The following is a 25,245-nucleotide window of genomic DNA, read 5'->3' as shown; positions in this document are numbered from 1 at the left end:
TATTTAACTTGATGCACCATATCTCTAAAGTTAAAAGTCACTATTTAAGTGAGAAAGAACATACTTGTTTTATCTGCCTCATCTAAAGACACTTCGCCTGCATTTTTATCTTTTAGTCCTTTTTGAAATACTGCTGTGCTTGCAATAATTCCTGCAGACACAGTATCAATAATAGTCTTGGCTCCCTGAGTAGTCACTTCAGCATTATAAGCAACGTTTGTGGCATTTATAGCCTTCCTACCAAGGTCTAAAGAAAGATAAAAATACGACTGTACACAAAACAATAGTTATTCTTATGAATTTTTGCACTTTAAAATAAACCACCTTCCTGCAAATCAGTTACAAATTTGATTAGTTCAATGAGTGACAGTATTATAATATGGGCGGCCATTAGGGCAAAAATAGACAAACGTTGCCGTACGAACAATTCCGCTCCCGTAAGGCAAACTAATGACGTTAAAGACATAATTCCTCGAGTGACAAACAAATATTGCCGTACGGACACACAAACACATTGCCATATGAACAAATTTCCGTATGGTTAAATTGGCGTAAGGACAAAAATTGGCTTAATGACAAAACTTGCCGAAAGGACAAAACTTGCCGAAAGGACAAAAATTGGCGTAAGGACAAAAATTGGCGTAAGGGCAAATTGGCGTACAGTCTAACTAAATATAAACATTGAGGGCAGCATAGTATTTTAAAACCACGTGACTGAAACCACTCTGTGTCCAGTCCTTCTGGGGAATAAAAACATAATCATGGAAGGCTTGTGTCAAGAGCCGACAATAAGCAAGCCCACTTTTATTTTTTCCAGCCAACAATAACTTTGAAACGCCGTTTGTGTATTTTTTACATTTTCAGTGTTACTTATGGTTTTTATGGTATTAGAAATTAAATATTTGTGAGAAAACGGCGGATTGCTCCTGGAAGTCACTTGGTGGGATTATACTAGAGGGTACCTCCCTCCGTAGTCGTCCAGTATAAGTTTACTCGGCATTTATCTTTTAAATCTGAGTGTATATAATGTATATAATATGTATTTCACTATAATATTAAAAATCGTAATTGAGTTACACTCAGATTTAAAAGATAAATGCTGAGTAAACGGGACTAGTGGTCATACTCTAACTTTTACTGGACGACTAAGGAGGTACCCTAGTATAATCCCACCAAGCGACTCCCAGGAGCAATCCGCCGTTTTCTCACAAATATTTAATTTCTAATACCATAAAAACAATAAGTAACACTGAAAATGTAAAAAATACAAAAACGTCGGCAATTTTTGTCCTTTCGGCAATTTTTGTCCTTACGCCAATTTTTGTCCTTACGGCAATTTAACCATATGGCAATTTGTTCATATGGCAATGTGTTTGTGTGTCCGTACGGCAATATTTGTTTGTCACTCGAGAAATTATGTCTTTAACGCCATTAGTTTGCCTTACGGGAGCGGAATTGTTCGTACGGCAACGTTTGTCTATTTTGGCCCTAATGGCCGCCCATATTATAGATCTACAAATTATGTAGCAATCATTGAGAATAGGCCAAAGTCTAAACAACAAATCACACATACGCCATCACAACATACAAAATACAATAATGCCTCACCTGTATCAAATGAACCAAGAAGTCCAAGAATAACATCTAGTTCTGTATGGCCTTCCACCAATAGTGGTTGGATAAGAGCCATTTTAGAAATCACATCATTCAATCTTGACCTCAATGCCTCAGATCGACCTTTTGCCCTATTAGCAGCAGTTAGCTGGTCATTACTTCTGGTTATGGCCAACTCAGCCCGGTCGGGTAAAGAAGCTCCAGAATTCGGATAACTCTAAACAAAAATAAAATTCATAAAAATAATTGAAATTTGTTTTCCATCCGGCTATTTACTAGTTATTTGAGTAATCTAACAAATTTCAAGATTCACTATATTTTCATTTTGATTAAATAAACAAAAACATTTAACTTACGGTTCTATATGCTTCATCAGCCGCACGACGTGCTATTTTACTTGCATTATCTGCTTCTCTAACAGCACGTACAATGTCACTATAAGCATTTGCTGCCCTCAGTGCATCCTCAGCATAATTCCTTGTTGGACCAAATAATCTGTTTACAAAAAATGTTTTAATTAATTTTATAATACAATATTCTTTTTTTATATTGGTTTAAATTAAAAAGGAAATTAAAACATGATCATCAGTTATATTTTAAAATTAAAAACATTTGGCTGACAAATTACATCGAGGCTTAAGTCATAAGTTCATCACCAATACTTTCAGTAACTCAGTCTCAATAACTTATATTAGTACTTAAAGTTTGGCGTGCATCTAGTAGCCAACATAGCTTTAACATAAGAACTTACTCAATTATACTATTTGATATTGCTAATAGATCAGCCGAGTGTCTGCCTGCTGTGTCAACTATTGCTTGCAATGGCAGCACACCTCTGGCAAGAAGGCCAGTAGCTTCACTTAAAATATCCACCTGTGTTGTGAGGTTGTTGTAATCTGCTTGCAGAATCTATTTAAAAACAAAATGAGTGGGTTACTTGCCATATGGATACATGCATAAATAAGAAACCTTGCATATTGTATATCATTATTATAAATACACAATCAAATATAGCTTGATATTAAATCCAACCATCAAGTTTATGTTAGGAAGATAAAAGAAATTAAATTTTTTATTAAAAACAAACATTCAAATGATCACTGAAATATTTTAAAAGCCATCTTTTTCATATTCTTCCATACATGGTGTTATTCAAGTATAATCAATGTGAATACATTGTGAGGGTTTTTTAATTGTCTTTATAATGTACAGTAAAAGATTCATAAATCAATTTGAGGAAAAATGGCAAAACAGCAATGTTACAAGAGTAGTCAAAACAATATAGATTATCTGATAAAACTCCTTGAAAGTAGAAAACCTTTTGCCATTTTCCCCCTGACTGAAATGTTAACACAAACCTGTGAATTTGCTAGACCAATATTCAGGAATCTGTTTGCATCTACTAACAACTCCTGGGCTTCTCTCAAATTCTTCTCAGCATCTTTTGCCAACATTTTAGCAGATTGTGTGTGTATCTATAATAAATAATAATAATAAACAGTAAATTATAGTAGTGGGGATTGATCAGTATGATAGTGATGTATTGAAAGTAATGATGATGCAATGATTTTATTATAAATGCTTGTAAGGTCGTTTCGCCCTAATCTGATGTATTTTTTTGCAAAGTGTTCTCAATGTACTGAATATACAGTACAATTATGCCCGAAAAGGAAAACGAAATTAACTAGCAATCTGGGGCAAAGCTACTTTCTATCAGCACGTTATCAAGTATGTGTCTATGACACTGTTAACCCCAAGCCCCACTATGCAAGAAAATATGACTAAATTCAATGTCAATCCAGGTAGGTACTCTCTTGGTTAAACATTCTTCTCTCTTTGTGTTTCTATTTCTTGAAAATTGGGACACTAACAAAAGTAATGAAAACAATTCCTTCTGTTTATTTGTGTCTTACCTCAACTTGTTGTTTATTTGCTAAACTTCTTAGATTGAGGAGATGAGCTGATTCAGATGCATTGTTTGCTTGCGTACTCCAATCAATAATCTCAACATACTTGTTGTTGACGTCATTGATACTTTGCAGGATGGACATTATCAGTGTATTTAAGTCATCAGCACTTAGGTCCAGTAATTCTTGGGCTCTTCTCAAAACATCCTGGCTCAACCTTAACAATAAAAAGCATACCACATCAACAGATAAGTCAAGTTAAGATGGTAAGAGAATCTTCAAACGATGGATGTAATACTGTATGTAACAATAAAATGTAGAGACATTTAATATCAACTTTACTTTGCATGTATTTCCTTTTGGAAATACAAGTACCACAAACCAAACTTTACAATAGTATCTTTTTAGCGATATCAGCAAAAAATGTTCAAAGCCACGATTTGACTTTTCTAAATTTACTTTAGTGTAACTTACACTAGTTCCTGATCAGACAATAATTCTTGGTTACTAAAATCTTTGGCCTCAATTTCTGCTATGATTCTTTTAGCTTCATCTATAATTAGTTGACCTTCTTGGACAGGTTTTGTAGCAAAGTTTTCAATTTGGTTCCTCACATATTCTATAGTATCTGTAAAAAAGAATTACAAATGAATAGTTTAATTAAATTTCCTATTTAAAAACATTCAGCAGGGAATGTCATCTTATCCAGAGGAATCAATTGGATAATAATTTAAATCAGAAAGAATGACCAGGTGGTTAAAGCAGGACACTGAGATCAACAGCCATTCAATCAGTAAAAAAGGTTGAAGGCTCTCTTTTTCCATATTTCTGGTGGCGGAACACATTTTCTTGGGTGGCTTGTAAGCACTTGTGAAGTGTAGTTAGGCCTGCAGGTATTATCAACATATACCCGCACCCATTATAGCTTTGTTTGTAAGTGATTATCACACTAAGAACAAAATATTTATCCTCTTTCATATATTTCAGACTAGTAAACCTTGTACAAAATGTTCTAGTATATAAAAGATTATCATTACCTTGGACCAATCTGGAAAGGCTGTTAATATAATTCTCCAGAGTTACAGCATCTTGTCTGGTTTCATTTGCATTCCCACTGAAATCTTTGGCGCTCCTCTTAAGATTAACAGACTAGAATATCAATAATCATATTTAGATTTAGCTGAAATTTTCCTATAACTTTATTTTACTAAAATGCAAAGACCTGAAGCAATAAAACTTAACTTACTTCTCTCTCTTGTCGTTTTGCTTGCTTCTTCAGGTCTTTTAATTGCTTGTCTAATCGTCGTACTTCAATAGGTTTTGTTGCTTTTGCCGCTTCATACTTTTGCTATGAAAATAAAGTTATTGCATTTTACTCATATGTCCAGTAGTACCAAGGTTAGGGCAGTAGAATGATCACCATAATTATTGTAAATACACATTTGATGCCTAAAAGGTGCACTAATCTTTCCTGACAATTCCTTCTTACATTTGACCGCTTTTACGCATTGCAGAAGATGGTATAAGATTTTAAACATCATCAAAAATCAATTCAATAAAAGGTAAACAAAATCGTTATTGGAGATTATTTTTTCTTATCCATACCTTTAACTCTATAGTTTCATTTTCAAGTTTTGCAAGAGTAGGCCATGGTGCAACAGCTGTCACGTTAAAATTAGGTGTCTTCAAGGAGTCTATCATATATAATAGTCTTCCAGTACAGTTGTTGTCATAGCAAGCTAAAAAGTACAAGTTACAAATTATAAAACATGTACTATATGTGTTCTAAAAACCATGATTATTTAAAAAAAAAAAGTATTTATTCATTATTTCGCAGGTTGTAATTAAATAGTTGTTTTATGTATTCCATTCTGTATGGGTTTTCCATTGTTGAATGCAAATTGAAATAAATTAAACAACATTTTGACATGATGTTATAAGAATAAATCAGATTGGTACACTTACAAACACATCCTCCCTCTTCAAGGCCATACAGTGGCTCACACTGATCACATAATGGTCCCATGACACCCGCTAAGCATGTGCAATGACCCGTGACCTTATCACATGTGTTAGAAACTGAACCAAGTTTGTCACATTCACATGGGAAACACCTGCCTGTTCCGGTTGTCGGGTCACCATAGTAACCGTCAGCACACCTGTTAAATAAATGAGGCATAATGTAATGGTCCATTTCATAGCAAATTAGAATATTATGGACATCTTTTAAAAAATAAAGAAATAATACCAATAAAAAGAAATAATCTCCATAAACCATAATAAAACAAGATGGCTTACCTGTGACAATATCTGCCAGTGTAGCGAAGGTCACAATCTGTACAGCTGAGTTCTCCATCATCAGCAAGTGTGCATGTTGGACTGAAACTAATAGCAGATACATGTTATAATAGCCTTCGGTATTTTAAACAGTTTTCATTTTACCAATATTTATAACTTTTTCTATACTGTATATTCTTATTATTATTAATGCTTTACTAAGTTTAATATATGAACCAGAGATTAAAAATAAAAGATTTAATTTTATTAGCATAATATTGCTAAGGAATATCAATATCAATTTTGTTCAATAAACAGGTGAAAATCCATTTACAAGACAACGAAAAAAGAACACACAGAATTCTTTAATTTGAATAAAATTATATCAATCAAGGTCTATAAAAATCTTACTTTCCAATAATTCCAGATTGTGGACAAGCGCATTGCTGACAATCACGACTTGTACCTTGGGTCGCGTCACCATAGTAACCCGTTGAACATGATTCGCATCGAGGTCCATATGTGTTGTGTTGGCAATCCTAAATACATATATTATTTATATTTTTAAACATACACCAAGAAAAAAAAAGTATTGAAGTACAATAAAGCGGTGTAAATGGTTCCTTTTCTTCAATTTTGGCTATCTTAGGATATTTCATTGATCTTTTTTGGGTACAAAGTGCTTAGAAACTTTGTATTAGGCGCTATAGAAGACCACCATTATTATTTTTGTTAAGTGTGCATCATGGATATGGATATTCATCCAGGTGGTCACTGAATAAATGCCACAATTTTTGGCCTAATGATACGACCTGGATAGGTCGTGAAACGTCGCTGTGGATTAGATTTATGTCTTTTCTAAAATTAAGTGTACATATCAATGCTTCTAATACTTAAGTGTACAACCACATAAAACAATGTTATGTGTAAACTTACTAAGCAAATACCGGTAGTAGTGTTGCAGGTATTAGAATGTCCATTACATGTACATGTTTCACATTGACCAGCAAATGGTCCTTGAGAGATGTAATGATATCCCGCAGAACAACGCTAAATTGGATTAAAAGTATAAAAATGAATAAAATAATTGATAGAATGCAATTACATGTTTATAAAATGTATGAAAGTCTGGAGAGTAAATATATTTTGAGATAAGCTAGTTTTATTATACCATATTTTAAGAAAAGAACGAAAAAGTAATATAAATGTAAACATAGACCCTAGTACAATCAATTCTATAATGATTTAAAAACAATTACCTCACAAGAAAGGCCTTCATATCCAGGTGGACACATACACTGTTCGATGGAAAGTGCCCCCACACCAGATTGCCCTCTGCGAGACTCACCAATATCGAGTTCAATTTCGGATACGCTTACAACCATTGCTTTGTCACTGTAAGAGACACGTACAAGTATCGCTTCAATTTCGTTAAAAACTTCCATCAGTTCGCTACGACTTACTAGTTCCTCAGATTCACTATGAACAAAATTCATCTGTAGATAAGAAAAAGAATTTAATTTGATAATTTGAAATGATAAAAGATATAGACACAGCTAACCAATAACAGTCCACATTTTTTTCACCTATCCAATCTGAAAACTCCACTAAAGCTCTGTCTACACTATCAAACTAGTTTGACAAAACAATGTGATGTGCCCAAATATGGTAGTGATATACTTAAATATGGTAGTGATATGACATCATCATGTCCATATATGGGCACATCACATTTTTTTGTTACATAAAGTTTGATAGTGTAGACAGAGCCTAAAGGAATACTTATACTTTATACTATAACTTGTTTACTTGCCTCCAGTAATTCTAGAGTTCTCAACGATCCAGAATGCTGCGTTACTGCTGTCAGTACCTTGTCTTGTCCCATGACCACAATATCAGGCTCCTCATCGTCAAGCACATAGCCAGACATGGCCTTGATCACATAGCTAAACTTACCACCATATGAAGCAAGCTGAAAAGTTTTTAATAAGAATAAGATAAAGTAATTGGAAATAGTGTTGAAATGAATCCAGAATTTAGAAAATAGTTTCGACACAATGATTAGCTGGTACTTTATATTTAACTAGGAAGATTATGCTATTTCAATAAAGCTGGTGTTGCAAAAGTGGTATAAAAACAAAATGTACTGTATATGGAAAAGCAAAGCATTGACATTACTTTTTTGCCAAGGAACTGTTTTGGCAGATTCACATACACATGTGAACCAACTGCTGGTCCAGCAAACCTCAAATCGACCACCACTCCCTCTATCATGACGTTTAGACCAACTTCAGTAATGATACTACGTTCCATGTTACTTAATACAAACATCCAATCAGGATTTGATGTCAACTGGAAAAATAATCAAATTTATTAGTATTAGTACTTCTTTATTAAGTTATTTTGCTAGTGTTTTGAAAGAAAAAATTTCATAATTTTGGTTGATTTAGTACCACTTTTAGATGCAATATTGTTTAAATTGTATATAAACAATATTAAAGTAAGGTTTACAGTGCACCAGTGATCCCTAAATTAAAAAAAAAGTTTAGTTGTAATTCTAAACAGTCTTTGAGACATTGTCAACTATACATTTTTGGAAACATAGTGTACTGCAAAGCTTTTATTAAGTTGGTTTTAAACATATTTTTTAGAATCATATATCCAAATTAAATTCATAGCTTAAAAAATATATATCTTATTAAAGTTGATTTACCTTTTTGAATATGTAGTCTGCTGCCTGGCACTCGGAAGTAACCCTAGAACACCAACAGCTAACACATCCACTCGGAATGACTTCTTGGAGACTAAATGAACCTTTTCTGCATTTGTAACACATCTTTCCTTTCACATTTGACTAAAGTGAAAAAAAAAGGAAATAGTAACTCAATTCGCGGGAAAGTGTCCCCTGAAAAGGGGTGTCCAAAAGGAGGGTTCTACTTTAGTAACTTAGTTGCTTTTCAGTGATGGCTTCTTTCAATTTATTCAAACTAGAGTTTACAAACGAATTGATTTCTAACCAAGTACAACATTCCAGTAAATACTAGTTACCAATCCCAGTCGTAAACTGGTTTTAACTAGTACCTGTCTAATGTAAATCAACTTGTTGATTAAATACCAGTTGAACCCGTTAATATATTGGTAAATCAGTTATTACCAGGAACAAAATTCCAAACTCTATTTTAGAGAATTTTCTCATGGGAATTTAATTTTCAATTTCAAATTCAATAGCCATACCTTACAAAGACATTGACCATCATTTTCACAGCTACACTTGTTCCCCCGACAACTACTAGGTTCTGAACCAGCTAGATCACATTTGCATTTTCTACAGGTGGGAAAATCACGGTAACCAAGCTTACACTTGTCACAAAATGGCCTCATGAATCGTCCATCACATCTAAAAAAAGTCAAATATGTTTGGATAAATTAAAATGGATAAGTTCTCAGTCTGGTATTAGTGTAAGCAGAGTTACTTTTATGAGCAGTACAGTAGCCATATAATCATTTCTTCTTTAAAATAATGTTTAAAAAGAAAAAATACTCCAATTTGTAAATTAAAAAAACTATAATCTTATCTTTAAAAAATGGTTATGTTACTCACTTGCAATCTCCAGTGTTAAGGTCACATTGGGAGTGACTGGAACCAACATTGCTACAATTACATGTCTGTTAATAAAATCATAGAACGAATATTTACTTTACTTTTTATTCAATAAAAACCTCTGTATTTGACATTCATGGCAGCTATTAGGTATTGTCGCTCATTTTGTCAATGTATCAAAAGAAGTTCATTATCAATTTGAATTTATTTAAAATCAATCCTATATAGAGGTCACATAAAGGCCAACTCGTCTCACTCTATGTTAATTGTAGATTATCCACTTTTTTCATCCATTTATGTTTGAAAGGAACAGAGCTTTCCTTTCAAACACAAAGTTTCATGGATTAGAAGTTCACAGAGTTAAATGGTTATGTACTCATTTTGTCCATTTATTATTTGACATTTTTTATTATACAGTGAAGCACTAAGATCTACCTTGCATCCAGTGATTGGGTTGTAGCCCCATGTATCTGGTAGACACTTGTCACAGCGTATACCTTCAGTGTTAAGAGGACACTGACAGTCACCGGTAACTGGGTTACATGACCCTCCTCCACAATCACAAGCTGCGAAATAAACACCATTATGCTCAGAAATTAGATATTTGTAATAAAACAATTTATTATATTATATCATTTTCCAATTTATAGAGGGCATCTCTTTATTGATCATTGAAGTGGAAATTATTGGTCTTCACTTCACCGTGTTTAACATAACATAAGTTCGCAGAAATTACAGACTAGAACAGCTCAACAGTATTTTAACAACTAAGATCACATTTTTTTTTACAGTTTTTCTATTCAGGGTTCATGGAATGTATAATTGTATGACAGGAGTTTTCAATGAATTTCTATGTATTCGCAAGTTGTAACTAAATAGGCCATTGTCGGTTTATCCAGGTAAGCTAAGACAAAATAGTTTTAGACACTTACCCAGACAACCATTTGATGTAAATGAATAGAATCCTGCATCACACTGGTCACAATGGATTCCTGAAACACCTGGTTTACAAAAACATTGACCTGTAACCCCATCACACCTACTGTGAACAGATCCAATGTTATTACACTGGCATGAAAGACAACCAGTATTGGAGACGTTGAAGAACCCAGGCTGAAGTGAGAACACATGATTAATATATTGTTGAACAAATTAGATCCAGTAATTAATATTGTGGGTGTTTGTAAAGGAAAACATGAAGAGATTTTAATACAATGTTCATTTTTTTAACTGCAAATCATAATCAGAAGTAACAATATAATCTGTACTAATTTATTTTTATAATAAACAGTTTACCTGGCAACTGTCACAATTAGGTCCAGTAACAAAAGGTTTGCAGAGACAGGCTCCTGTAAAGCGGTTGCAGATATGTGAAATGGAACCAACAACATCACACTGGCATGCTGAAAAAATAGACACCAAATTTAAAAAATTTAACAAAATTATCCATTATTTTTAAAATAGTGGGGATAGCGGTGCGGTAAAAAAATAACTTTTAAACAATCGGCATATTTAATTTGGAGCTTTTACGCTAAACATAACGAATGTTTCTACTTAAGTTTTTTTTCTGAATGGTACCAAACAACACATTAAGTATGTGATTGCATCTGTTAAGTAATTACTCAATGGAAAATTTAATACAGCAAACCAACTACTACAAATAAAGTGACATAAAGAAATAATATCAGCATATTTGTTTCTTTTTTTCAACTCTCTAAAAATCAGACACACATTGTTTCCCCAATAGTTTTTACTCTTTAAACTGCATTTAAAACCACAGAAAAAGTCAAATGTAATGATATAACATATATACTGTGAAAAATGTTTACCTTGGCAGTTCCTATTGCGTACAGCATCACCATAGTAACCATCAGCGCATCTTTCGCACCTGTTACCTGCCGTATTGTAGATACATTTTAAACATTTTCCTACAACACGGTCACAGCTTCCAGGAACCGACGGATCAATATTGTTATTGCAGATTGTCTGACATGGTTTACAGGTATCTCCAGATTTTGTAGGGTCGCCAAAGTAGCCATTTGCGCACCTTTATAATACAAAAACGAATACGATTATTATTGTACAAGTCGTTTCATTATCAATATATGCCACTAAATGATAGAATAAATGATGATGTGATTACCCTCTCAGTACAATGGAATGGCACTGAAATTGATGGCTGATTACTATTATGCAAATTCTTTTTTTATCATTGATGCGGAATGATGAAAGAATGTACTGTATGTGTAAACAGTAAGCAAATCGCCAACTACTACTGAATTGACATTGAATACAATAGGGGCATATATAATGTGACATAAATATAATGTTTTGTGTGATAGTGATGATGATGATGGTGATGATGATGATAATGATGATGGTGATGACGATGATGGCAATTTGAACTGACCTGTCACAACGTCTTCCTTCATAGCCTTCTTCACATTGAGTGCATATATAACCATAATTTACATCAATTTCACATGTGGGACTGAAACTAAAAATAATAAAGTATTATTTAGTATCAAATACTATATTAAAACTTATTTGATAAGTTACTGAAAACATTTTAGGTGGTATTGTAGCATATTTATAAATGGATAGAGGAGTAAGAGGATGAATTAAAAGATATATGATAGAAATAGAATTGGAAGAAGATATAAATAACAAGGATTGCTAGTATAGTACTGTAGTAGCTTCGATAAATAAATGGATAAACAAATATACATATTACATGTTTTAAACTAAATTTAACGTCAAGACTTACTTGTTCTTTGATTCTAGAAGAGGACAAGCACAACGCTTGCAGTCGTCAGCCTTGCCAATCAATGGGTTGCCATAGTAACCAGGTAGGCAATACTCACAAGTTGGTCCATAGGTGTTATGCAAACAAGTCTATAGAGAGTAAAGTGAAGCTTTATTTATCAAACCAGTTTTTATGGAATAGACTTGGTCATCTCAGATTTAAGAAAAAAATATATGCATAAATATTTGCCCAAGTTATTTTGAATACTGACTTATGCATTAATGTTTAGTTAAAACAAAGTTTTTCTTTTTTTCATTAAGCAAGTTTGATAAAATCTAAATAGGTAGCATTCTGTTCTGTTTTGCTGGCTGGCACCATTGTTCCTATGCTTCACAATCACCATTGCATCGTCCTTTGCATACAGTTAACTGTTGAAAATGTCTGCTTATGAGCTTTGATACCTAGATGATAAGCGAAGGACCTACTAGACATTCCCCTGTGATATCATCGCAGTTGAGTGTATGGCCATTACAATCACAACTCTCACACTCCCCTTGAAGTAGCAACCCGCCAACACGTCGATAACCAACTTCACATTCCTTATAAAATGACAAATAACAAACATACCAATAATTATGTTTGATATGTCTACATAGATATAAATCCATTGATAGTATTCCACTTCATGTGAATGAGGTAGTGTACTTTGTGCTATTTTAAAAATCAACACATATTATTGTCTGGTAGTCTTATAAACATTGTATTTCCTCAATACTTGGTAGATACTGTAAGTATTTGTATTTTATTTTTTGAGGGACCCATCTGAATGTTTTTTGGGGATTTAGAGGGCAATCCCTGGTGGCATCAAAATGATGGCATTTTTTGTTAGTTCTTATATTTGTTTTCTTTATGCATGGTATCGAAATAAATCAAATCATTAACCATTAAATAATGCAACATTGTTATATAAGAAGTTTTTGATACATATTTCACTGTATTATGTTATTATTCAGTGTTATATATTCCACTGTATATTCATTCAACAACCTACCTCGCATGATAAGCCCTCAAAAGTAGGAGGACACATACATCTTTCAACACTTGTATAATATTCAGCTTCAGAATCAGTAGCATCTTCTGATACAACATCTAATGAAACATCTTTTAATCTGACATTTACAAAATATAAAAAGTAAAATATTATTGATGTGTGACATTTTATTTCAGTGGTATTTCTAGTGCTTCTTACTTGGATAAACAGACATTATCCCTTCTCTCTGAAGTGAGAGAATAGTATTAATTTTTACACCCCTACATGAAAATGCGACAGTCCAAAATGATGTATTATTATCATAGCAAGAGAATGAAATATTTCAAGAGGTTACCTTGTGAATGTTGCAGCATTACTATAACTAGCTCTGATCTGTAACCTGGTCAAGCCTGCTAATACCGACATAAATTCACTCTGTGTTGCTTTGCGTCCATGTCGTTGGCTTCTGATATCAACATTTCTATTATAGACATTCCATCCTTCCTCTGTCATTTGTACACTAACTAACTCATTTTGGTCAGGTGTAATTGATAAAAAACTTCTGTACAAAATTATACCATTTCCCTGAAAAATGAGAAAAAATTGTATTTTAGAAGACCATGAAGGGAGACTTCAAAATAATCTTTTAAAAGAACCCTGGGTTCTGTAGGTATGATCATATACACAATCAAAATTACATTACTTCACTAATAGCATGTTAAACAGCGTGAAATATATAAAAAGCACACAAATATTTCAAGATTTTACAAAATCAAAATTTTATTAATTTTTACATACCATCATTATGATATCCATTCCTGGGACTGATTTTACACCTGGTCTACTAGTTTCAAATAAAATTGTATATTCAAATTTTCCACCAAAGGCTGTTAACTAAAGTAAAAAAAAAAAGAACAATTTGGTCAGTGATTCTAAAATAGTTTAATATTTTAAATGTTATTGTGATTGTTTTAAGTTAAAAATTAATACAGACGTGCAAATGAAAATTTAATATGAAAAATGTGTTGATGCTAATGATATGTTTGTGAAGCTCTGTACTTTACTTTAGAGTTAATACCGATGTGTGCATACATCATAGGCCTACTAATGGATGGTTTACCTTTCTTCCTAAGAATTCGGTAGGTGCGCTCCAGTAATATTCTGGTGTTTGTAGTCTTTCTACCACTGCAGTGTGCTCAATAGCCAGCTCTGTGATGACTTCTTTTTGTGGAAGAATTGAACTTGATCCGTCAAAGTTTGTAACAAGCCAGCCTGACATAGTCTTTATCTGAAATTAAAATTCAATGAACAATTAAAACTAAAGCTATATAATTTTTGTTTTTTCGTGAACTTTTATATATAATTTATGTCTTTAACTAAATATCTTTTTAAAAAACATTCATGACATTACATTTTTTGTGGAAAGGTTAATCAGATTTATTTGCACAATACACATTCAACATACAATCAGAAGTGTTTACCTTTCTGATGCCCCATGGTAGACTTTCACATACAGTAGTAAGACCAAAACAAAAGCATTTTGTACAACCCATTGGATTGTGTTGTTGTAGATTGAAATAACCTGGTTTGCATTCATTACACTGACTTCCAATGACATTAGGCTGTAAATAATAACCAGTGTAAAAGAAACTTAAATTTCACATAAATAATCTTTGTTTTAATAACGATAATGAGGCATTTAATGAATAGGCAAACTGCCTTAAAAAACTGTCCTATCGGTATATAAGTACTCTACGCGTTGTTTTCTGTTCTGATGATGAGAATAGTTTCTCGAAACATGTCACATTTTAAGGCAGTTTTCCTATTCATGAAATGACTCACTATCGTTATTTTAACTCGAAAGTTCGGTGAAATCATTCATGATTTATCTTTGTTTTGTTGTTATATATTTAGGCAAATTGCTAAAAATAAACCATAAGTGAATTCATTCACTATCCTTCTTAAAGGTGGCAATCCTATTCACAAGACAAACATACAGAAGATGGTTTTCATAAACAAAGTCTTATGGAGGGATTAGGCCAAGTTGAGCCGCCGACAAGTTGAGCCGCCGCCAGAAAAACGTTATTTTCTATGGAACGCCAAATGCTAACTTTCGCCGGTGCTCGTTCAATTTATGTTAGGGATAACGATGTAGGCCTACATTCAAACGTTTATATATATCATGGTTTTTAGTATATATATTATTAAATATTATAATTAAAGAAATAATTATGAAAATCTGGCTTGTAGATTCCAAAATATAAAACATCACCGAAAGTGATCGTTTTTAGCCAAAAATGACGTAAACATGTTGCCCCTCACTCAGTCGGCAGTTGTATGAACTATAGGCCTACTCCATTTTTCGGTAAAATAATTATATAAAATCATGTTTTTTAGTAAAATATTTTGTGTATTAACATTTTAAAATTCAATAAAATATGATATTAAAAGATTAGTAAATAAAAAATAATATTCGAAAAATGTTAATACTCTATTAATTAGTCCTGAGAGACAACGTGACTTTACGTGGTAGGCCTACACGCGAGAAAAATTATGAGTGCACTGAATTTTTTCCTCGAAAGATTAAAAACAATTAAATTATTAAATATTACTACTTTCCTTTGCTGTGTTAATTGTAATAGGCCTATGTAATTATATATTATTTATTTTCATGACACAATAAACCAAGACCATGAACTAGGACACCATCCTAATCACTACGCGAAATGTCGTAAAAGACGCATGCACTGGGCGTTTCATAGAAATGACCGGCGGCTCAACTTGTCGGCGGCCCAACCGGTCATATCCCTTATGGAGTGGAGTTGTAATTTAGTAAAAATGACTTGAACCCAGAACCATTGGATTGATAGTCAAGCATCATAAGCACTAATCCACAACTCCACTGATTGCATTCAATAATTGAGTCTACAAAGTGTTTATGAGATTAAAAAAGTTTAAAAACAAATTAGTTGAACTTACTTTACATAAACATGGTTCATCACATGGGTCAGAATTAATGCTTCCGAGGGTGCTGCACGGACAAGGCTGACAATTCGGGAAACCACGGTAACCAAATGCACACCTGTCACATTTAGCCCCGGTGAACCCTTCCTTACAAATACAATCACCAGGATTCTAAAAAAAAGGTTACATATATAAATAAATACATTTTTCTATCAGGTAAACTTAACAACAGGCAGCTAAGATTTTACTATTTCTATTTTGTGTTTATTTTTGTGTATAGCTATAGGAATGGCAGATTTTATGCCAACTAAATTTCCTAAGGATACCCAAACAAAAAGTAAACCTTTCCAGTGGGCATATCTCTATCACTTTTGATACACATCATCATGTAGTCAAAGGTCACAGTTGTTCCAACTGGATTGCACTGACACCCTTAAAAAAAAGAAAAATTAGTTTATAAATTATGATATAACTTATGTCTTCATTATAGTTGAAAAAGAAAACAGCATTTTCATAAATAATCAGTAGGTTCTCTGGTAAACTGCATTATGATGCTATATTGACCTTTGGCCTTTTGTAGAATAAGGGTTACTAACCACAGTATTCATTCAAAATTACTTGTGCATGTACCATCTGGTACAATTGGTTGAAAATGTCAAAAACCCATCTTTACTAACCAATAAAAGTGTCCGTTTAGACTTGCATGGTCGGTAAATTCACCTTTACTAACAAAGATATCAATACTAAACATGCGTTCACACTTACTTGTGCATGGAAATGGATCATCAGGTTCAATACCTAGAGGGCGGTAGAAGCCATCTTTACAAGTTTGACAATTGTTACCAGCTGTGTTGAATCTACAGTTGACACACACTCCACCACCAATGTATTTGCCATACATGTTTAGACTTTCTTGTTTCCTAGCAACCTCAGCACTATAGTAGCATGAGCTTGAGTGACCATGGCAATTACAAGCTGAGAATATACAATAATAACATCATATTAATGTGAATAAAATATATAAACTAAAAAGCCTGTATTCTTGAAAGGGGATTAACTTTAGTCCTGGAGTAAAATTAGTCCCTTTTCAAGAATATGGGTCTAAGAGATTGGACTAAAAGTTTATCAATTAGAGTAAACTAAACTAAATCTGAATCTAAGAATTCCTTTTATAAAAAGAAACTTTGTGGTAAACAAAATAAGGTATAGAAACGATAAATTTTGCCATAAATAATCCATACATATAGATATACTACATGGTTATGACAAATGTAGTTCCTCGTTCAAATTCAAAACTGTTTATACACCATTTAGGTAAACAACAAACAAAGAGACTGCATACATTTTCCTGAAGAATATTGTAGTGAGTATTTCTACTACCTACCCTCACACCGATTGCCCTCTATTTGACTGCCTGGTCGCCATGGTTGCTGATGGTAACCAGGGCAACATTGTTCACAGCTACTCCCACATGTGTTGTGTTCACATATGCACCTTAAAATCTGTGAAAAAGATGTACATTGATAGCTTGTATAATGTTTTATTTTTTAAGGGAGACTTCATTGTTTACTACAAAACATAACAATTTTAATCAACAATTTATGTAAGATGTTATGATATGTTGTAAGTTGGTATGTCTATAGAGGCAGATCAGGTCTCATTAAATTCCATTTAGTCATTACAGAATCTCAAGTAGTCATGCAGACAAAATAGACTAATTTATTTAGATGTTATCAAGTGCTACTAGGATACCAATTAATTCAGATACTGTCTCTAATTTCATGACATATAGTCGGCCGATTTTGTAGCACTAAGCGGTTAGCTGGTTTAATCAAAAGCTTTTTACAAGGTATCAATATATCTGCAGGGTTAAAAAAGGTCAAATGGATTAAGTATCTAAGTTAAAGATAAATACAATTTAACATCATGTCCTTAAAAACGTAATGAATAAGCCAAAGTAAACATTACATTCATTTACACTGCATTACATCATATTCATTTACACTGCATTACATCATATTGATTACATTGTTGACTTTGCATCATACAATTTGTTCATTATTATTTTGATTATAATAATTTTGGCAAAATAATTACATAATAATGTATCATAATTAATATTAATACTTTAATGTTTAATTTGGTTCGTAGTAACAAATGAGATGAAAAATGTCTAAGTTTTTCAATCCCATGTTTTAATTGATACTGCATCCTCTTTGAGTTCCAATCATTAGGCTTTTCTCCAGTCACTCAGCAGTATACCATTCTTCTACAGAGGAGAGGTTAATTGTGGTCCATAAACACAAATGTACGTGTATAATTACTTACTGGGTTGTCTGCAGGGGATGTTGGGTCTTGTACACACGTTCTTGCGTGTCCTAAACACATACACTGTCCCCCAATTGAGATGTCTTTAATTGAGTAATAATACTAAAAAAAAAAAAGAAAAAAAAAACAGTTCACAGTTCTACTTATAATAGATAATAATTTAACTCAATAGTTTTATTTAATTTGTTTATAGGACTTTAACAAGGAATAATAATAACACTGTACTAAATTTGTTTTAGAGACCAAATTCTGTCAAATCATACTTTAGTTCCTTCCCCATTGGCACAACCCCATTATTATTACTAATGTTAGTATGAATTATGTGGTATATCAAACCAGGACAAAGCTAAAATGATTTATTTATTTCCTACAAAGGTTAACATTCAGCTGGTTAATAACCCAGTGTAGACAAACTGCTGTCCAGACACAATTTTACAGAGTCTAAAACACTTTTAGTATCAATAAAGCCTGTTCACACTAGACCTGAAATTGTATATGACAACTTACTAATTTGACAACTTGAGTTTTATTTAGTTTTTTAGCATAGAGAATAAAACAAATTTCTCCGATGCTTTTATCATGGATTGTACAGTTGTTCCCAAATTTAAGAAATTACAAACTACAACTTAAGGTCACAAACTTATGGATTTGATTAGATTAATTTGCTGTAGGTGCAAATTATTGATTTACTAATTTTCAAAAAAGAAGCGTTTCCATTTTAAAATTGTAACTGTCATTGTTATATCTTTAAACTGTCAAATGGGAATAGTACAAAATACAAATAAAGACAATTATGAGAATAATCATTTCAATATTAATACAGCAGAAAGTATGGCATTATTAATATTACTATGTGCAGTCACAAGGGAAGATGTTATAATATGGATAATGGTCCTTAATCTAAATGAATTAAGTAGCCTAATGTGTTTGATGAAATAAGAGACATTATAAAGGTGTAAATCAAATTTTCCAAACCATTTAGCAAGAATATAAGCAGATTCTCAAGAGACAGACAGTAATAATTCACAGGAAGTTGTTGGGAGAAGTATTACAGCCAAATGTGGCAAGTCAGAACAATTTTATCACATGAAGTAACTTTAACGAGGAGTTTTAGTGATCATGATAGGAAAAAAAGGTAATTACAAAACATTATTGATAGGAATAAAACCAGAACCCAGCAGGGTTTTCATTGTCACAAACTTATTGTTGTACTTATTTGGAACTTAATGGTCAACTCTTAAGTGTGTGCTCAAACCAATAGGAAGTTTTAAAAATAATGTTGGTACAAATTAATCCTAGAGGAAGCGAATTCCCAAAAAACGGGATACACAGAGGAAGAACAGGCCTGGAAGATCAGCACACTTATATTTCAGAACGTAAACATACAGCATTGGTATAATGACTAAATAATAAATGATTTGGTAATGGGTATGAAGATCTTACCCTTCTTGTAACCAGTGAATCGATATTGCCCTGCAGTTCTGGATCACTCATTAAATATCCATGCAACGTACGAATCCGTTGAAACCTAAATCTTATAAAACGAGCTGTCGTGAAGTTCTAAAAAATAAGAAAGGAACATTTTCAATATTATATTGCTTAAAAACGTTTCATTAATTAGTAAATTATACGATCCCATTCATACTCACAATGTTGTTTTTTTCTTATTTTGTATATTTTTTTTTGTCAATATAATATATAGTTCTTGTTTACGTGTCATGTCGACAACTGCTTAGGTGGTCAATGCTTAAAGTAATTAATACTTATTTTGATCTCCTTTCACACATTGTCTTTCTTTATCTCGTTTTTTATAAAGTATAACTATCTGTTCTCTTTTGTTGAATGTGTGGAAAATAAATGAACAAACTGTAAACCAAATTTGTTTACTATGCTTTTGAGATGCTACTGTTCAGCAAGCTATGTCATAACACAACTTGAATAAAATATTCCTCAATAGTAAAAACAATGTCTCATTATTATTTATATATCCTGCAATTAGAGGAATCATTTAGTGGAGATAAACATCTTTCCTTCAAATTAATTACAAAAACTAAAAGAATATTAAGAAAATAAACTTTTTCTTACAAGAAATTCTTTAGATGGACTAGATAAGCTTGATGGTCTTCCATTTACTAATGATGTATGTATCTCTCCATTTTCAAGTGGTTCTAATTTGGAATAATATGAAGTACACATGACTTCATCATCTCGTTCAAAATGCCACATACTATTCTTTGCTGGAATACCGTAAACATTGTAGCAATCCTCGTTGCTCATTGCGTAATACTGCCATGGTTTGTACACTATGCCGTCAATTGACCTCTCCAAGATCCAATTGCCAGGGCGAGGTGAGTTGGCTGCTTTTAGAATAATATATGCAATTTGGAAAACCTGAAACGAATAATTAAATATTATTTAAAATGCACACAAATATTTTTGGCAATACCAATATACTTACACAACTAGAATCTACTTGTTATTGAAATAGTTTCATCATTAAAAAATGTCATCACTAGGCCTCATGAATGATATGAGAATTGAATTCACTTGAATCGCAACTTCCAAAACTGGACAGCACCCAAATCCATGTTTATTTAGTTTTAAACTCAGTCCAATATGCTTCTTCTTTACAACTATTGTACACAAAAGCTTTATTTATATACTTTATAAACAGATAAATGAATAAATTAGCTAGCTTTCTTAAATATGTTAATGACATTCTATCCTTTCTTCCTTAACCCCCAGGTTAAAAAAGACCAGTGTCATCGCTGAGAGACATCATTTTCCTAAGTGTCTCTTTTTCTCTGAACAAGCAGTGGCTCAAAGCGGAATGCCAGGACATCGCAGCTGTTTTACTCTGTCTCACATGCTTGCCGACACTGCCATCACCTGAAGCCCTGAGTAAACACTATAGCTCAGATGAACATGCTTTCTTAAAGTCTGACTTCTTCTTAGAAAAACTTTAGCTTGTTCATTGAACAAATATTGATCACTAAACATGATAATGTAAACCGATTGGTTAAACTCAGGTGTTTCAATATTCAGCTGACCAGATACTGATGCACTGAGTGTTCAATACTGTGACAAAGGCAAATGTATGAGGCCTGGGTATAAAATGATGCTAAGTGTGGGTGGGATTATACTTTATACTTTGCAGTATTTCTCCCAAACTATACTAAAACGTATATTTTCATTGCTTATAATTGTAATCTGTTGTTCAATTATTTGATTTTTATTTATTTATTGTGGTATACTGTAAATACATCTCTAAAGCTATGCTATGAATTACATATTACAATTTTTTCTAAATCAAAAAAGATAAAATTGGTCTGATAAATATTTTTTTGTATATCAATGTCGTTTCATTTTATAATTTGCTTTAGGCCTATATATAGTATAAATTTAACAGCAAAAAATAGTATTGCCAAATTCAGATATTAAAATGAGCCATATGATGAAAAAATTTGTATACTATCCCACGTATCAAAGAAATTATTTCAAAACAAGATAATATAACAAGGTAACAAATTACTTTAATAGAACATGTAAAACTATAAATTTGTTTTTCATTGTACAACAATAGCTGGAATGTTATCAGTTACAAATCTAAATCGCACAGGTATTACCAAAGAGTTCCTATAATAGAAAAGTAGAAGCACAGAGGAAAATGTCCCAGTTCCCTCAATTCAAATTGTCTGAAGGTAATTGACAGACAATAGTTTATGTAGGTCAGGCTACATTCAAGAGCCTGTTTCTATTCAAAGATCAGGTCTTTTTGTTGTTTTATAAAAGCTCCATTCTGTTGCCAGTAGGCCCTAAATCGCTGGAAGTTGAACATAATTTACCTGTACTGTAATCTTGCTTCTTGCTTTCTAATGCTGTAGTTTTTCCTTGATCAACACAGTTAATATTTGACTTATATAGAATTTAAAATTAAAAATAATCTTCCTAATATTTCTTTCATTCATTCTGCTTTTATTCAATATTTCTCTTTGCAGTATAAAAATAAAACTGAATTGCGAGAGATTTACATATAAAGCTTTCAAACATCAAAGTTCACAACATTAAAAAGTTAAATAATTATTTTAAAAAGGATATATTACACGTGGAAAAGACTGATGAAAGTACTGTACTTTGTACAAAATATTATATTATACACGTTTTGACAGAACTATTATGTAACTGTAACTGTAATTGTAATTGTTATTGTTGTTCTTGAAGAACTTTAGGTAACATAATGTTTACAATTTTACAATATTCCAACCCACTTTTAAATTTAATGTTTTCCAGCAATGCTTTTAAGAATGGAAGGTAAAGGTTGAATTACATTCTTTATCTACTAACATTCTCAACTACAAATGCTTCCATGCTTTATCATACTCATCTCTTCAAGGTATTTCTATATCTATCAAGCATTAAGATCCCACTGGCAAAGTCACACTCAAATGGTATTAGAATTGTTTTGGACCTTGCCTGGAATCAAGTACAAATCTTATACAATAAGCTATTAATAACACAATAAACATTTACATACCTGATAGGCAAAGGTTTTCCCACTTTGACTAAATGTGACTTTTTGTCATGGTTTAAAGCACAATTAAGTAAACATTTTACTGAGCAAATGTTATCAGTATAAATTTAATAGTTTTCTTTTTGTGCAAAGGCAAATAATAATGAAGTGAATTCACATGAATTTTGTGTTGTTTTTTTAATTAAAATGTATGACACTTACAGTATATATTGTCAACCCTAAAAAATCCTGTTTTTTTTTCTTTTTTTTAAATGTTATATTATAATAGTTATTTTAAAAATATGATACATTTTAAAGTAATGTTTATCTTAAAGTTTAAGATTAAGAAAGCATATAAAATGATAATAACTAAGAATGAAGCTACAGTTACTTAATAGGTGGTCTGAAGACAAAAATAATGTTGGAATATTGTTATGTTTAAGGTGATAGGATATCAAGAAAATGATCATGTATTTGATGTTATAGGACTTTAATGATGTATTTAAAGCTGTTTAACAACATAAACAATGTCAAGATGTGTCATTCTTGACAAAAATAGACTGATTTATGGACTAATGACAATCAGCTTAGGAGTAGAAAGGGTGAAATGTGTTTCTAGTCAAATATCTGTATTATTTCAATTGGCTTTTATTATCCTCTATTATGTCAATGCTACTCATTTAATAACACTGTTTCCAAGCAGACTTAAATCTTTTGAAAAGTAAAGAGGAAATTTCTGGAAATGTTTTCAAGTGGATAAACAAGAGCAATTTCGAAAAACGATAAACATAAGAACTAGATATGGGAGTACTGTACATTTTACTGTTTATTCTACATAATATAGTCTATAAGAAGAGAGTGTGGATGATACATTTATAGCCTTGAACAATGCAGTGATAATATCTCTATGGACAATTTAACCACAGTTACTGTGGAAACTTTCCTCTTTCTTTAACCCATTGACACCTCTGCACATATACAGTAATACCCATGCATCTCATAACATCCATTTAGACTTATTTCAAAATTGTTTTGATTTAATAAATTCAACATAAAACATATTCTTACTGCATCATGTGAAAAACTAGTTTACAGAGATTTGTACAGTTCTGTTCTCCGTGTGTGGTCTATGTTAGTTCTTAAAAACTAAAATTACAAATCTATAATTCCTTTGAGGCTAAGTCAGACTTTTACCTGGATAAATGTAGTTAGCATTAAAGTATCAGGTATTTAAGAATGTTTAATAATGCGGTTGATATTTAGATGGCTTTTAGCATAGCATTTATAAGGATTTAACATTTTCTTTTCTAGTTTAATGTGACCGACTTTTCTGTATACTTTGAATTATATTCAACCTTTTTTTCTTCAATAACAGTTTAATAACTACATTGGGGCAAGATATTTTTATACATGATTGGTAACACCAAGCTACTCATCTATACATTATGATAAATATTATATTCTAGTTTTAAACTATAATATTGGTGAATTAGTTACTTAATATTTGCTATCTAGCTAGTTTTTGTAAAGGCAGTACTGAGAATACATTTTATATTGTATCAAAGTTACCAAACTATTTTATAATTACATTGACACATAATTGTAAGTACAAATGAACCTCACGTTAGAAGGACCACCACCTGAGTTGGTATATCAGTAAACGAAAGGATATGCCTAGCTAACATTGGCATCTGCTAGGCCTAAGCAGCTGTCCAATTAAGATACTCTGATGTAACAGAAAATTAAAACAATAAATGAATACAGTGAAATACAAGAGAGGCCCTGGATGATATATGGGGAAAACAAGGTAGGTCAAGGTAATTGGAAGGAATAGGTTGGGGTACCAAGCTGTGTCTACTGAGGAACAAATCGTGTGCAGTAATAGTATGGTATACAGCTGTAAGTTCAACACTTTTATGAAACAAACTTAGAAAGACCTCATGGGCTAGAATATCAATATTAAGTACAGAAGCTTCAGACGCAATGCAAACACATATAGCCACAATGTGAGTGAGTTGACCTATCACAAGCAGGAGTTGGTAAAATTACTTGTGTTGCGATTATTTCCTTGCGTTGCTTTACTGTGTGTACACAACATTTAACCGCCTCAACAAGGATGTTTTGTTGCTTTGTAAGATGTGATGAATTCAGACAAAATATACTGGCTTAAAATTCAAATTAAATTCACTTTTATTTAGAATTTTCAGCATCTTTGCATGTTGATCTTTAGGATTGAATCAAAACCCTGTTTCTACTGCAAAAAAATAA

The 25,245-nt window shown here is 32.2% G+C and overlaps 1 protein-coding gene across 1 annotated transcript in view; it reads right to left on the bottom strand.

The window, feature by feature from the left end:
• Positions 1-150: 150 nt before the first annotated feature.
• Positions 151-25,245, bottom strand: part of LOC140061988 (laminin subunit alpha-1-like) — a 57,989-nt gene continuing 32,894 nt past the window's right edge. Inside the window, exons 3-41 of the mRNA XM_072108028.1 lie at positions 20,553-20,858; positions 19,911-20,027; positions 18,468-18,569; positions 17,524-17,641; positions 16,905-17,114; positions 16,483-16,571; positions 16,155-16,310; positions 14,657-14,797; positions 14,296-14,463; positions 13,974-14,069; positions 13,531-13,760; positions 13,197-13,314; positions 12,631-12,744; positions 12,167-12,294; positions 11,810-11,896; positions 11,229-11,446; positions 10,696-10,802; positions 10,332-10,512; positions 9,835-9,965; positions 9,400-9,464; positions 9,033-9,195; positions 8,512-8,652; positions 7,977-8,150; positions 7,612-7,770; positions 7,058-7,294; positions 6,735-6,848; positions 6,210-6,337; positions 5,820-5,906; positions 5,487-5,680; positions 5,127-5,260; positions 4,768-4,869; positions 4,559-4,670; positions 3,996-4,149; positions 3,528-3,738; positions 2,973-3,089; positions 2,366-2,523; positions 1,971-2,109; positions 1,609-1,831; positions 151-269 (exon numbers count right to left, since the gene is read on the bottom strand). Coding sequence (XP_071964129.1) covers positions 238-269; positions 1,609-1,831; positions 1,971-2,109; positions 2,366-2,523; positions 2,973-3,089; positions 3,528-3,738; positions 3,996-4,149; positions 4,559-4,670; positions 4,768-4,869; positions 5,127-5,260; positions 5,487-5,680; positions 5,820-5,906; positions 6,210-6,337; positions 6,735-6,848; positions 7,058-7,294; positions 7,612-7,770; positions 7,977-8,150; positions 8,512-8,652; positions 9,033-9,195; positions 9,400-9,464; positions 9,835-9,965; positions 10,332-10,512; positions 10,696-10,802; positions 11,229-11,446; positions 11,810-11,896; positions 12,167-12,294; positions 12,631-12,744; positions 13,197-13,314; positions 13,531-13,760; positions 13,974-14,069; positions 14,296-14,463; positions 14,657-14,797; positions 16,155-16,310; positions 16,483-16,571; positions 16,905-17,114; positions 17,524-17,641; positions 18,468-18,569; positions 19,911-20,027; positions 20,553-20,858 — 5,661 coding nt within the window. The 3' untranslated portion in view covers positions 151-237. The remainder of the gene's footprint in view (positions 270-1,608; positions 1,832-1,970; positions 2,110-2,365; positions 2,524-2,972; positions 3,090-3,527; positions 3,739-3,995; positions 4,150-4,558; positions 4,671-4,767; positions 4,870-5,126; positions 5,261-5,486; positions 5,681-5,819; positions 5,907-6,209; positions 6,338-6,734; positions 6,849-7,057; positions 7,295-7,611; positions 7,771-7,976; positions 8,151-8,511; positions 8,653-9,032; positions 9,196-9,399; positions 9,465-9,834; positions 9,966-10,331; positions 10,513-10,695; positions 10,803-11,228; positions 11,447-11,809; positions 11,897-12,166; positions 12,295-12,630; positions 12,745-13,196; positions 13,315-13,530; positions 13,761-13,973; positions 14,070-14,295; positions 14,464-14,656; positions 14,798-16,154; positions 16,311-16,482; positions 16,572-16,904; positions 17,115-17,523; positions 17,642-18,467; positions 18,570-19,910; positions 20,028-20,552; positions 20,859-25,245) is intronic.

The sequence above is a fragment of the Antedon mediterranea genome, chromosome 11 (genome assembly GCF_964355755.1).
Source record: "Antedon mediterranea chromosome 11, ecAntMedi1.1, whole genome shotgun sequence".
Taxonomy (NCBI): Eukaryota; Metazoa; Echinodermata; class Crinoidea; order Comatulida; family Antedonidae; genus Antedon; species Antedon mediterranea.
The sequence above is the reverse complement of the archived record's forward strand: the minus strand, read 5'-3'. Positions and strand labels throughout refer to the sequence as shown.